Source organism: Asparagus officinalis, chromosome 8, assembly GCF_001876935.1.
Source record: "Asparagus officinalis chromosome 8, Aspof.V1, whole genome shotgun sequence".
NCBI lineage: Eukaryota > Viridiplantae > Streptophyta > Magnoliopsida > Asparagales > Asparagaceae > Asparagus > Asparagus officinalis.
Window position 1 is genome coordinate 34,306,173 of NC_033801.1, and position 15,251 is coordinate 34,321,423.

A 15,251-nucleotide genomic window follows, 5' to 3' on the forward strand; every position below is an offset into this window, starting at 1 on the left:
TACTTGAGCATTAGTTTAAGTGTATTACGTTCGTTTCTGCTGGTTCAATCTCGTAGAAGCAAAAATAACAAGTGTGCAAGTAAATTACGAAGGTTGGGTTTAGAACTGGTATGATGTGGGCTAGAACTGGCTATATACAAGCTAGAACTAGTGGGATAGAAGCTAGAACTAACGTAGAACCTAGAATTAACAACTTAGCATGTAAAAAACACGGGCTGGGTTTATAACTAGCAAGATGTGGGCTAGAACTGGCTGTATACAAGCTAGAACTAGGGGGATAGAAGCTAGAACTAATGTGGAACCGAGAAATAACAACTTAGCATGAAAAAACGTGGGCTGGAATTAGAACTAGCAAGATGTGGGCTAGAACTGGCTGTATACAAGCTAGAACTAGTGATATAGAAGCTAGAACTAACGTAGAACCTAGAATAAACAGCTTAGCATGAAAAAAACGAGGGCAGAGTTTAGAACTAGCAAGATGTGGGCTAGAACTGGCTGTACACAAGCTAGAACTAGTGGGATAGAATCTAGAACTAACGTGGAACACAAAAATAACAACTTAGCATGAAAAAAACGAGGGCAGGATTTAGAACTAGCAAGATGTGGGCTAGAACTGGCTGTATACAAGCTAGAACTGGTGAGATAGAAGCTAGAACTAACGTGGAATCCAGAATTAACAACATAGCAAGAAAAAAAGCAGGCTGGGTTTAGAACTAGCAATATATGGGCTAGAACTGGCTGTATACAAGCTAGAACTAGTGATGTAGAAGCTAGAACCAACGTAGAACCTAGAATTAACAACTTAGCATGAAAAAAACGAGGGTAGGGTTTAGAACTAGCAAGATGTGGGCTAGAACTGGCTGTATACAAGCTAGAACTGGAGAGATAGAAGCTAGAACTAACGTGGAACCCAGAAATAGCAACTTAGCATGAAAAAAACGCGGACTGGGTATAGAACTAGCAAGATGTGGGCTAGAACTGGCTGTATACAAGCTAGAACTAGTGGGATAGAAGCTAGAACTAACGTAGAACCTAGAACTAAAAACTTAGCATGTAAAAAACACGGGCTGGATTTAGAACTAGCAAGATGTTGGCTAGAACTGGTTGTATACAAGCTAGACCTAGTGGGATAGAAGGTAGAACTAACGTGGAACCGAGAAATAACAACTTAGCATGAAAAAACACGGGCTGGAATTAGAACTAGCAAGATGTGGGCTAGAACTGGCTGTATACAAGCTAGACCTAGTGGGATAGAAGGTAGAACTAACGTGGAACCGAGAAATAACAACTTAGCATGAAAAAACGCGGGCTGGAATTAGAACTAGCAAGATGTGGGCTAGAACTGGCTGTATACAAGCTAGAACTAGTGATATAGAAGCTAGAACTAACGTAGAACCTAGAATAAACAACTTAGCATGAAAAAACGAGGGCAGGGTTTAGAACTAGCAAGATGTGGACTAGAACTGGCTGTACACAAGCTAGAACTAGTAGGATAGAATCTAGAACTAACATGGAACACAGAAATAACAACTTAGCATGAAAAAAACGAGGGCAAGGTTTAGAACTAGCAAGATGTGTGCTGGAACTGGCTGTATACAAGCTAGAACTGGTGAGATAGAAGGTAGAACTAACGTAGAATCCAGAATTAATAATATAGCATAAAAAAAGCGGGCTGGGTTTAGAACTAGCAATATGTGGGCTAGAACTGGCTGTATACAAGCTAGAACTAGTGATATAGAAGCTAGAACCAACGTAGAACCTAGAATTAACAAGTTAGCATGAAAAAAATGAGGGCAGGGTTTAGAACTAGTAAGATGTGAGCTAGAACTGGCTGTATACAAGCTAGAACTCGAGAGATAGAAGCTAGAACTAATGTGGAACCCAGAAATAGCAACTTAGCATGAAAAAAACACGGACTGAGTATAGAACTAGCAAGATGTGGGCTAGAACTGGCTGTATACAAGCTAGAACTAGTGGGATAGAAGCTAGAACCAACATAGAACCTAGAACTAAGAACTTAGCATGTAAAAAACACGGGCTGGGTTTAGAACTAGTAAGATGTGGGCTAGAACTGGCTGTATACAAGCTAGAACTAGTGGGATAAAAGCTAGAACTAACGTGAAACACAGAAATAACAACTTAGCATGAAAAAACACGGGCTAAAATTAGAAGTAGCAAATTGTGGGCTAGAACTGGCTGTATACAAGCTAGAACTGGTGAGATAGAAGATAGAACTAACGTAGAACCTAGAATTAACATCTTAGCATGTAAAAAACACGGGCTGGGTTTAGAACTAACAAGATGTGGGCTAGAACTGGTTGTATACAAGCTAGAACTAGTAGGATAGAAGTTAGAACTAACGTGGAACACAGAAATAACAAATTAGCATGTAAAAAACGAGGGCAAGGTTTAGAATTAGCAAGATGTGGGCTAGAACTGGCTGTATACAAGCTAGAACTAGTGATATAGAAGCTAGAACTAACGTAGAACCTAGAATTAACAACTTAGCATGAAAAAAACGAGGACAGGGTTTAGAACTAGCAAGATGTGGGCTAGAACTGGCTGTATACAAGCTAGAACTGGTGAGATAGAAGCTAAAACTAATGTGGAACCCAGAAATAACAACTTAGCATGTAAAAAACGCGGGCTGGGTTTAGAACTAGCAAGATGTGGGCTAGAACTGGTTGTATACAAGCTAGAACTAGTGGGATAGAAGCTAGAATTAACGTAGAAGCATGGAATTTATAGTTTTCATGTTAAAAACGCAGGCTGGGTTTAGAACTGGCAAGGTTTGTGTTAGAACTTGCTGTATAAAAGATAGAACTAGGGTAATACAAGTTAGAACTGACGTAGAAGTTAGAATTTACAATTTTGCATTAAAAAACAATGGCTGGGTATAGAACTAGCAAGGTGCGTGCTAGAGCTGGCTGTATACAAGTTAGAACTAGGGTAATAGAAGCTTATTCTTGTTATCTATAATTTTGCCATAGTTCTATCTTTGTAAGTGATAGTTCTAGGATGAATATTTTTTTTTCTGGCTCATTTTGAGCGCGTCTTCCTAAGAAAATAATATCTCATCCCTGCCTTATGACACACCGGATATTTGCACCTTTTCAAGACATGTCCTATCATCCCAACAGCGTTTCCATCATATATTCTCATTTAATATAGTATAGTTTAGTGCTATTTCTCTCGATTCTCACGTCGACGCCATACCTTCATAACCCATCAACTTCTTCTTCTTCCACCAGCATCGGCGGACTCTCTAAACCCCTTATTCCAAAACAAACTCTCAAACCCAACCCGCTTCAATCTTTGTTAGTAAACATCAAAGATGGATAAGAATTGTGCCTGTGTATATTGCCATGGGTCAGGGCACCACTCTCGAGATTGTCATCACGGTATTACTGCTCGGGCCCCACCAAGGTTGCTTACCGTCCCTACCACCACCACCAGCACCATCAGGCATCTCTCTGCTTTCGCCATCTTCAATCTTGAAGCAGGCCGTCCATCCATCCAGGAGCTTAGAGAGATGCTGGCTTATCGATTCAATCTAACGTCATGGCCCCATCAAATAAAAAACGCGGCAGGGCATAGCTTCATGGTGCAGTTTCCATCGGACGCCCTACTTGCCCAAGCCATAGAGCTCGGCCTAGTAGACATGGGCACCTTTAGGGGAAGATTCCGCCGTTGGAGGGAAGATCACAAGTTAACAATGGTGCCCCAACCTTTTCTTGTATGGATCCGTCTCTTCAATGTACCATACCACCTTTGGAATTATGAATTCCTGCGAACTCTCCTCGCTGGTATTGGTGAATGCATTAAGTGCTCTAGAGACGTCATAAACAATACTAACTTTGAAGACTGCAAAGTGCTCCTCAAGGTTAGGGATTTATCTGACATCCCTAAGAAGCTTGGGTTCCGTTACACATCTCCGGTTGACGGAAACATAAAGGAAGGCTACGCCGTCACGCAGGTCCAATGCAGGACGGGTTTGGAGAGGTCTCAGGGATCCACTCGCCTTAACTTAGGGTCACAGCCTGCGCAGCCTATTAGTTATGATCCAGAGTTTCAAGACGTTAGCTGGGACGGTAGGCACATAACTGTGGATAGAGAACAGTGGCAGCGCTTTCTCCAAAACCAAGGGATCGGCCCTTCCAATTTGGCGGTGGCTCACCCTACCGTCAATTCTCCTCAGCCAGGAAACGCTTCAGGATCGCAAAGTGGATCATCAAAGTCCAGCTCTCCATCATCCACACGTGGAAAGCGTAAGAGAACTAGTAGTGATAAAGTTTTATCAGACATCTACCGCTCAAGCGAGGGAAGCAACAAATGAGGTTCCAGCTTCTTTCTTCTCCGCAACACCGTATGAAGATAGTTTCTGTCAAATTTTGCTACTGTAATGGAAGGAAACTATTCGTTGATAGTTATAAATCATTGTTAAAAACCATTGCAAGGTGTGGACGGTAGTTATAAATCGTTATTATAAACGTACTTCACAGTCTTGTTTTTATAAATCGTTGTTAATTCTATTTACAAACGTTATACCGAATAATATGTTATTTCTAGATGCTATCGTATTAGTTCTATTAGCCCTCGAGCGTGTTATAGCTGCTGCAATTGTTAATTTTGGTTACAATGTTGGTTCTAACCGCTACTTTTTAATACATGCTTCTACGTTAGTTATACCTTATATCCCACTAGTTCTAGCTTGTATACAGCCAGTTCTAGCCCACATCTAGCTAGTTCTAAACCCTGCCCTCATTTTTTTACATGCTAATTTATTATTTCTGTGTTCCACGTTAGTTCTACCTTCTATCTCACTAGTTCTAGATTGTATACAGCCAGTTCTAGCCCACATCTTACTAGTTCTAGACCAGCCCGTGTTTTTTACATGCTAAGTTGTTAATTCTAGGTTCTACGTTAGTTCTAGCTTCTATATCACTAGTTCTAGCTTGTATACACGTTAGTTCTAGCTTCTATATCACTAGTTCTAGCTTGTATACAGCCAGTTCTAGCCCACATCTTGCTAGTTCTAATTCCAGCCCGCGTTTTTTTCATGCTAAGTTCTTATTTCTGTGTTCCACGTTAGTTAAACCTTCTATCCCACTAGTTCTAGCTTGTATACAACCAGTTCTAGCACACATCTTGCTAGTTCTAAACCCAGCCCGCGGTTTTTTATGCTAAGTTGTTAATTCTGGGTTCCACCTTAGTTCTAGCTTCTATCCCACTAGTTCTAGCTTGTATACAGCCAGTTCTAGCCCACATCTTGCTAGTTCTAATTCCAGCCCGCGTTTTTTTCATGCTAAGTTCTTATTTCTGTGTTCCACGTTAGTTAAACCTTCTATCCCACTAGTTCTAGCTTGTATACAACCAGTTCTAGCACACATCTTGCTAGTTCTAAACCCAGCCCGCGTTTTTTACATGCTAAGTTGTTAATTCTGGGTTCCACATTAGTTCTAGCTTCTATCCCATTAGTTCTAAATTGTATTCAGCCAGTTCTAGCACACATCTTGCTAGTTCTAAACCCAGCCCTAGTTTTTTTCATGCTAATTTCTTATTTCTGTGTTTCACGTTAGTTCTAGCTTCTATCCCACTAGTTCTAGCATGTATACAGCCAGTTCTAGCTCACATCTTGCTAGTTCTATATCTAGCCCATGTTTTTTTCATGCTAAGTTGTTATTTCTGGGTTCCACGTTAGTTCTAGCTTCTATCTCACCAGTTCTAGCTTGTATACAGCCAGTTCTAGCCCACATCTTTCTAGTTCTAATTCCCGCCCATACTTTTTTCATACTTTTTCTGTGTTCCATGTTAGTTCTAGCTTCTATCCCATTAGTTCTAGCTTGTGTAGAGTCAGTTCTAGCTCACATCTTGCTAGTTCTAATTCCAGCCCGCGTTTTTTCATGCTAAGTTCTTAGTTCTGTGTTCCACGTTAGTTCTAGCTTCTATCCCACTAGTTCTAGCTTATATACAGTCAGTTCTAGCTCAGATCTTACTAGTTCTATATCCAGCCCGCGTTTTTTTCATGCTAAGTTGTTATTTCTGGGTTCCACGTTAGTTCTAGCTTCTATCTCACCAATTCTAGCTTGTATACAGCCAGTTCTAGCCCACATCTCGCTAGTTCTAATTCCAGCCCACGTTTTTTTCATACTAAGTTGTTATTTCTATGTTCCACGTTAGTTCTAGCTTCTATCCCACTAGTTCTAGCTTGTATACAGCCAGTTCTAGCCCACATCTTGCTAGTTCTAATTCTAGCCCGTGTTTTTTTCATGCTAAGTTCTTAGTTCTGTGTTCCATGTTAGTTCTAACTTCTATCCCACTAGTTCTAGCTTGTATACAGCCAGTTCTAGCCCACATCTTGCTAGTTCTAAACCCAGCCCGTGTTTTTTACATGCTAAGTTCTTAGTTCTGGGTTCCACGTTAGTTCTAGCTTCTATCCCACTAGTTCTAGCTTGTATAAAGCTAGTTCTAGCCCACATCTTGCTAGTTCTAAACCCTGCCCTCGTTTTTTACATGCTAATTTATTATTTCTGTGTTCCACGTTAGTTCTATCTTCTATCCCACTAGTTCTATCTTGTATACATCCAGTTCTAGCCCACATCTTGATAGTTCTAATTCCAGCCCGCGTTTTTTTCATGCTAAGTTCTTAGTTCTGTGTTCCATGTTAGTTCTAGCTTCTATCCCACTAGTTCTAGCTTGTATACAGCCAGTTCTAGTCCACATCTTGCCTGTTCTAAACCCTGCCCTCATTTTTTATATGCTAATTTGTTATTTCTGTGTTCCACGTTAGTTCTAGCTTCTATCACACTAGTTCTAGCTTGTATACAACCAGTTCTAGCCCACATCTTGCTAGTTCTAAACCCAGCCCGTGTTTTTTTTATGCTAAGTTGTTAATTCTGGGTTCCACCTTAGTTCTAGCTTCTATCCCATTAGTTCTAGCTTGTATACAGCCAGTTCTAGCCCACATCTTGCTAGATCTAAACCCAGCCCGTGTTTTTTACATGCTAAGTTCTTAGTTCTGGGTTCCACGTTAATTCTAGCTTCTATCCCACTAGTTCTAGCTTGTATACAGCCAGTTCTCCCACATTTTGCTAGTTCTAAACCCAGCCCGCCTTTTTTCATGCTAAGTTGTTAATTCTGGGTTCCACCTTAGTTCTAGCTTGTATCCCACTAGTTCTAGCTTGTATTCATTCAGTTCTAGCTCACATCTTGCTAGTTCTAAATCCAGCCCTAGTTTATTTCATGCTAATTTGTTATTTCTGTGTTCCACGATAGTTCTAGCTTCTATCCCACTAGTTCTATCTTGTATACAGCCAGTTCTAGCCCACATCTTGCTAGTTCTAAACCGAGCCCACGTTTTTTTATGCTAAGTTCTTAGTTCTGTGTTCTACATTAGTTCTAGCTTCTATCCCACTAGTTCTAGCTTGTATACAGCTAGTTCTAGCCCACATCTTTCTATTTCTAAACCCAGCCCGTGTTTTTTACATGCTAAGTTCTTAGTTCTGGGTTCCACGTTAGTTCTAGCTTCTATCCCACTAGTTCTAGCTTGTATACAGCCAGTTCTAGCCCACATCTTGCTAGTTCTAAACCCAGCCCGCGTTTTTTTCATGCTAAGTTCTTAGTTCTGTGTTCCACATTAGTTCTAGCTTCTATCCCACTAGTTCTAGCTTGTATACAGCCAGTTCTAGCCCACATCTTGCTAGTTCTAAACTCAGCCCGTGTTTTTTACATGCTAAGTTCTTAGTTCTGGGTTCCACGTTAATTCTAGCTTCTATCCCACTAGTTCTTGCTTGTATACAGCCAGTTCTAGCCCACATCTTACTAGTTCTAAACCAGCCCGCATTTTTTACATGCTAAGTTGTTAATTCTAGATTCCACGTTAGTTCTAGCTTCTATCCCACTAGTTCTAGCTTGTATACAGCCAGTTCTAGCCCACATCTTGCTAGTTCTAAACCAGCCCGTGTTTTTTTCATGCTAAGTTGTTAATTCTTGATTCCACGTTAGTTCTAGCTTCTATCCCACTAGTTCTAGCTTGTATTCAGTCAGTTCTAGCCCACATCTTGCTAGTTCTAAACCCAGCCCTTGTTTTTTAATGCTAATTTGTTATTTCTGTGTTCCACGTTAGTTCTAGCTTCTATCCCACTAGTTCTAGCTTGTATACAGCCAGTTCTAGCTCACATCTTACTAGTTCTATATCCAGCCTGCGTTTTTTTCATGCTAAGTTGTTATTTCTGCGTTCCACGTTAGTTCTAACTTCTATTTCATCAGTTCTAGCTTGTATACAGGCAGTTCTAGCCCACATCTTGCTAGTTCTAATTCCAGCCCGTGTTTTTTCTTGCTAAGTTGTTATTTCTGTGTTCCACGTTAGTTTTAGCTTCTATCCCACTAGGTCTAGCTTGTATACAGCCAGTTCTAGCCCACATCTTGTTAGTTCTAAACCCAGCCCGTGTTTTTTTCATGCTAAGTTCTTAGTTCTGTGTTCCACGTTAGTTCTAGCTTCTATCCCACTAGTTCTAGCTTGTATACAGTCAGTTCTAGCCCACATCTTGCTAATTCTAAACTCAGCCCGTGATTTTTACATGCTAAGTTCTTAGTTATGGGTTCTATGTTAGTTCTAGCTGCTGTGGTTTTAGTTCTAGATGCTGTCATGTCTGTTCTATCTTAGCCATTGTCAGATCTATTTGTTCTCGTGTAGTTCTAATACTTACAACATTTTTGCTAGTGGAGATGATGCTAGTTCTCATCACACATGAGAATACTTTCAACATTAAACAAAACGTACTAGTTTGTAAATATACAAATAAAACAGTTAACAACATATCAAGTACTTAGTCAGCAATAGATTCATTACATGTTTTACGGTTGTGACCTTCCACATGATATCGAGAGCATTTAAGTAGCCAGGTGTAAACTGTTCTGTTGTTGATACGCCTGGTCTTATTTCTCCCTTTCCTTTTTGTTATTAATGGTGATAGGATCTGTATCTCCTCCCGTGGTACGCTACGCTTCTCGTAATCGGGGATGGGGTAGAGGATTGGCTCGTAGCTCTTTTTAAAAGCTTCAACCGTCATAAACCAGTCACAGAATTGGTAAACATCCCTCTTCATAAACATAATAGTTGCCCATGCATGTTTGCAAGAGATACGGGTTACATCCCACGCGCGGCACGTGTATGTTTTATTGTCAAGATCCACTTTACAAGTTTTATGAGATTGTACCTCAAATAATCTTGTATGAGACTGACGCACATCCAATGGACGCCCATTTTCCATGTTCTCTTTGAGGACAAGTTCAGCTTTGGGACAAGGAAATCCATTCCAACTTTCAGCCATTAATCGTCGCTTATTCATGTGAACCATAATTTGTTTACGTATGTGTTCTACGAGTTGTAGTATCCGTAGAAGCCTAGCCTCATGTATCCATTTGTTGAATGACTCTGCAACATTTGATGTAACGTGACCATATCTGGAACATAACAGGGAATTCATCAAAAATACTGAGTTATTTGTCATGTCAGTTCTAGCTGAGTAGTTCTTAGTGAAAGCTTCTATCGTGATAGTTCTAGATGGTACCCAGTTAGTTCTAACTCCAGCTAACTGGGTTATTATCCATGTTCTATTACAAGTGTTGGGTATATCGCCTATGTTAGTTCCGACTAGGTTATAGTTAGTTCCAGTATATCCATTCATGTCTAATTTAGTTAGGCAAACAACTAACTGAAATAAGAAATGACATAGCTTATAAATTACCCAATTCCTGGGGGAAATGCGTTAGTCCAGTTCTCTGGAGCGTAGTTCATGACAATATTGTAGGCTCGTTCGTCCGCCAGTCTAATGTCCTCCACATAGTCATTCCATTCTGCTTTAGTATATTTGTAACAAGCAGATTGCAAAAGGTTGCCCAAAATCCGAGTATCCTTTGCCTTGAAACCCAAATCCCGCAACTTTGTCCTGAAATTCTCAACTAGATGCAGAACACATCTAGAGTGTATAGCATCCGGAAAATATTCTCTGACTGCTTCTCTGATCCCCTTATCCGCATCAGATATTATAACTAGCTTGTGTGGAGGGTTGTATGGATCTGGCCTTTCATAGAGAATAGACCATAAACCTATAAATATTTGTAGTTAACATATCTGAAGTTAGAGTTAACAACGAAATATTTGTAGTCAACATATTTGAAGTTAGAGTTAACAACGAATGAGTTAGAACTAGCATGAATTCTAGTAGAACTAACATGACCCGAACTAACCTTGTAAGAACCAATTCCAGTTTACAGTATTTTCCTGATCGCAGATGCAATAGGCTAATGGAAATATCCCCTGATTTCCATCGTATGCAACGGCGCTGAGGAGTATACCTTTGAAACGATCTTTCAGAAAGGTACCATCAAAAAATATAAGTGGTCTACAACTGTTCAAAAACCCATTTATGTAGGCGGCATAACAGATGAATAGCTTTGAAAACCTCTCCTCATTTTGTTCAACATGAATGTAGCTACCTGGGTTTGTCTTCTTAACCTCTTCTACATACCTAGACCATTGAAGATTATATGTTAGGATCAACATAAATGAAATTAGTGTCTATATTATAGATATTATCTTCTTTTACCATCGTAATTGATCGTAGGACTCATGGGCATCACCATATAGTTGCTCTTGTGCTCTTTCTTTACCCCACCATATCTTGCTATAATCGACCCTAAGCTCATACGAAGTTAGTAACTCCTTTTGTACGTCGATAGGTCGTAAATCTGGTCGGACCTTTAACGTGGGTAATACTTGGGTCGCAATGAATTGTCGTGACACCCTAGATTGACCTACATTATTACCAAAATTCCCACATGTGTGGTTGTCCACGAAGGTTTTGATTTCAAGTCTGTTCTCATTTTGTGTTGGAGAGGCAAATAGCATCCACGGGCAATTTTGGGCTTCCTTGAACCGACAAAAGACTCGAATACGCTTCGGTTCATTCTTAGCAAACAAGTACTCGAATTTTTTGGCCATGGAATAGTATAGTAAAGCCAATCTTAATTCCTTCGCACTCTCAAACCGTTGTCCCTCACCGGTTAAAGTAGTGTGCCACCAAGCAGGAATCCTCTCTGATCTGCTAATCATGTCATCAATCATCGGAATATTATCTCCAGAAGGATTATCATTGGGGATCCTATCTGAAACACATGTGGGCGTCGACAATGGCGGACCACCCTCTATGCTTTTTGAGTTCATACTGCTGGTAGCGCTGCAAATTTAAAGAATATGAACAAATGATCATAAACTATACAATAGAAACATCAACAAATAACACAAATAAGGAAAAAGCAAAAAAACATCAACTGCTTGTGTTATAACTATCGTGGAATCCAATTGAACTAAAAAGATTTCATTTAGAACTAACATGAAAACGTTTAGATAATTTGGGGTAAATTGGGGTAAATTGTTCCAATGGGGTAATTTTACCCAATGGGATAATTTGAGTGGGGTAAATTGTTCCAATGGGGTAATTTTACCCAATGGGATAATTTGAGTGGGGTAAAGTGGGGTAAAGTGGGGTAAATTGGGGTAATGGGACAATTTGAGTGGGACAATTGGTATGACATCTTTTTATAATATTATATTATAGCTCAATTAAGTTCAAGTTTAACTTGATATAACATCAAATGATTAAATAAATATTAGTTATAATATACAATAATATTATTTTTTAAAATTATTTTAATATAAAATATTAAAAATAATATAATAATAATAATATTATTATTACCTTGCCCCTACATGTCTTGTCGAACTTGAACGGCGCTGTGGACTTTTGAAGAATCCTCTTTTTCCTTGAAAGTTTGCATGTGAACCTCCTTTAATCCTCTATTATGGCAATGCTCCACCATAGACGACAGATCCCCCTCGTTCTCAATAGGAAATTTGAAGCTTCCATTCGTTTCATCTTTGAATGACAAACTTAATGATTCATATGGAAGATCTAACCTATCTGACACATCAAATTTTAGATCAAGAATGGTGGTTGAAGTGTTAATCTTCATGAATACTGCTCTATCACCCGAAGCTACGATGCAGGTGATGTCCTTTTCAGCCATTATGAAGTGGAGGGAAGAGTAATGGAGAGAATTTTGGTCTGAGGAAAAGTAATGGAGAGAATTTGGGTCTGAGGAAGAGTAATGGAAGAGTAATGGATAACTAGATATTTATTGCTCATGATAGACTGAAAAAGGGGGGAAATTTCCCTCCATTTCTTACAGTAGTTTGCATTTAATGGGATGTGACGAAGAAAGGTGACGAGGCGTCTGGGGACGAAGGAGAAGGGTAAAGTCGGGTTTTTACAAAATATAATGCAAGTAAGGCCAAAAACGAGATTCAGATGTGACCTTTTCTGGTGGATCAGTAGGAGGAGGAGCCATCATACAAGGGGCTAATGACACAAGGGCCTGTAGTGCCTTATTGAAACAAACACTGACGGCAAATCGGGATCGATCAAACCTTTCAGTGGTGATGCAATATCGTTGATTTTGAGTAACGGTGAGTAGGAAAATAGCAACCATCTCCTCAACGCTGATATACCGTGTATCTTGTAAATGCCCACGTTCTCGCAAGACCATACACAATTTCATGAAGCAATCCGGATACATACGGTATACTCGACGAAAATCACGTGGGTTGCTATCCATCTTAAATTTCAAATATTGAAGGCCAAGGTCCGTAATGCCATGTCTGAGTTGGGAAATGAGTAGATTTATCTCCTCTTGTGATATGAGGTGCGAGATACTCGTGACTAGACCTCCTATTTGTGCAGCCATGTTTACTACTATCATGACTAGATACTCGAATGCCTTCACACAGCTATCTGACTCCTTCCATGTGTAATTGTTTGTATGATTATTGCAATATGGAAATCCAAATCCTATAATTTTTGAATTGAGTGTCATTCTCTTGAGTATCAAAATAGTACCTCAAGAATAAAACAACCACCATTTTCCATTGCGTAAAAGATAATACAACACAAAACTAATCACCTTGGAAATTTATGAATTCCCTTACCAAGTATATTTCTAAACAGAATGATCATTCTCAACGATTGTCAAAGTACTAACTTGTGGGGTACAAATTCATGTGTCATCACCTCATATCCAAGAAATGCTTAAATAGGTGAAAGGGATTCACCAAAACTCTACAGAACCTAATGCAATGTCACTCAACTCTTGTTAGCATTGATGAGGATATTAGTAGCTGGTGAGTTTTCCAGCAGCAAATTTGACTTGCTAGCATTGATGAGGAGATTAGTAGCAAAAAATGAAATGTCACTCAATACCTATAGACCAAATGCAATGTCAATCAACTCTTGTTCGTAATACATCAGTTCAGTAAAAACCTTTCAATTTGTTTTCCTAATCTGTTAAAACATTCAATTTGTTTCCATAGGCATGCTATTCAATTTGTTCACTATAAAATTCAGTTTTGACATCGGTGCCTTATGGAACCAGAGATTGTACCTGGGTTGGGAGGCGGTGCCGCGGAGGAGGCCGCGGAGGTGATGGCGGCGGCGACCGAGCCCGAGAACGGCGACGGCGAAGCGGGCGTTCGAGCTCGAGAACGACGTACGAGCTCGAGGCGGCGAACGGTGACGAACGACGTACGAGCTCGAGGCGGAGAGAGGAGGCGGAGGAGGCGGACGCCGACCTAGAGACCAAAAACATAGAGGACGCGGAGGAGGCGGACGCGGAGAGAGGAGGCGGAGAGAGCGGGCGTTCGGCTGGGTTTCTTGGTTCCAGCGATAGAAAGGGGGAAAATTTTTGGGGCAGGGCTGAAGTTTCTTTTTATAGGTGGGATAAATTGGGGGAAATGGGGGTATTTGTCCCAGAATTACCCCAACAAACCAATAACACCACACAGATTACCCCAGTTCCAATTACCCCAATGAATAACACCAAACATTAGTGTTTCAAAAATTATCTCATTATCCCAACAATTACCCCCAACCAATAACCCCCCCTTAGAACTAACATGTTGGACCTAACACAGTTTGAACTAGATCTCATAGCAAATCGATTAGCACTAACAATAAGTCTATTGGAACTAACAACTAATAGATTATACTTAACAATAAATCTATTAAACCGACATTAACTGATATTACATGAATTAACGTAGTACCTAGAATTTACAACTTAGCATGAAAAAAACGCGGACTGGGTTTAGAACTAGCAAGTTGTGGGCTCGAACTGGATGTATACAAGCTAGAACTAGGGTAATAGAAGCTAGAACTAACGTAATAGCTAGATTTAACAAGTTTTCATTTAAAAACGCTGGCTGGGATTAGAACTAGTAAGTTGTAAGCTAGAACTGGTTGTATACAAGCTAGAACTAGTGAGATAGAAGCTAGAACTAACGTAGAAGCTAGAATTTACAAGTTTGCATTAAAAACGCGGGCTGGGTTTAGAACTAGCAAGTTGTGGGTTAGAACTGACTGTATACAAGCTAGAACTAGGGTAATAGAAGTTAGAACTAACGTAGAAGCAAGAATTATTAAGTTTGAATTAAAAAACAAGGGCTGAGTTTATAACTAGCAAGTTGTGGGCTAGAACTAGCAAATCTATTAGAATCCGAGCTATAATCCAATGAACTAACATTAATTGATATTACATGAATATTGGTCTTAGCATCAAAAAAATCCTTGCCCATACATGTCATCTCGAACGTGAACGGCACTGTGGACTTTTGAAGAATCCTCTTTTTCCTTGAAAGCTTGCATGTGAACCTCCTTTAATCCTCTGTTATGACAATGCTCCACCATAGACGACGGATCCCCCTCGTTCTCAATAGGAATTTTGAAGCTTCCATTCGTTTCATCTTTGAATGACAAACTTAATGATTCATATGGAAGATCTAACCTATCTGACACATTAAATTTTAGATCAAGAATGGTGGTTGAAGTTTTAATCTTCATGAATACTGCTCTATCACCCGAAGCTACGATGCAGGTGATGTCCTTTTCAGCCATTATGAAGTGGAGGGAAGAGTAATGGAGAGAATTTTGGTCTGAGGAAGAGTAATGGAGAGAATTTTGGTCTGAGGAAGAGTAATAGAAGAGTAATGGATAACTAGATATTTATTGCTCATGATAGACTGAAAAAGGGGGGAAATTTCCCTCCATTTCTTACAGTAGTTTGCATTTAATGGGATATGACGAAGAGTGGTGACGAAGCGTCTGGGGAAGAAGGAGAAGGGCAAAGTCGGGTTTTTT

At 39.8% G+C, this 15,251-nt stretch overlaps 1 protein-coding gene across 1 annotated transcript; it reads right to left on the reverse strand.

Moving 5' to 3' along the window:
- LOC109821116 lies at positions 8,829–12,090 on the reverse strand. Its single transcript, XM_020387310.1, has 6 exons — positions 11,774–12,090; positions 10,611–11,240; positions 10,252–10,532; positions 9,750–10,110; positions 9,219–9,465; positions 8,829–9,101 (listed from the first exon to the last, which is right to left on the reverse strand). Exons 1-6 carry the CDS (start codon positions 12,088–12,090, stop codon positions 8,829–8,831), a joined length of 2,109 nt encoding a protein of 702 aa, XP_020242899.1.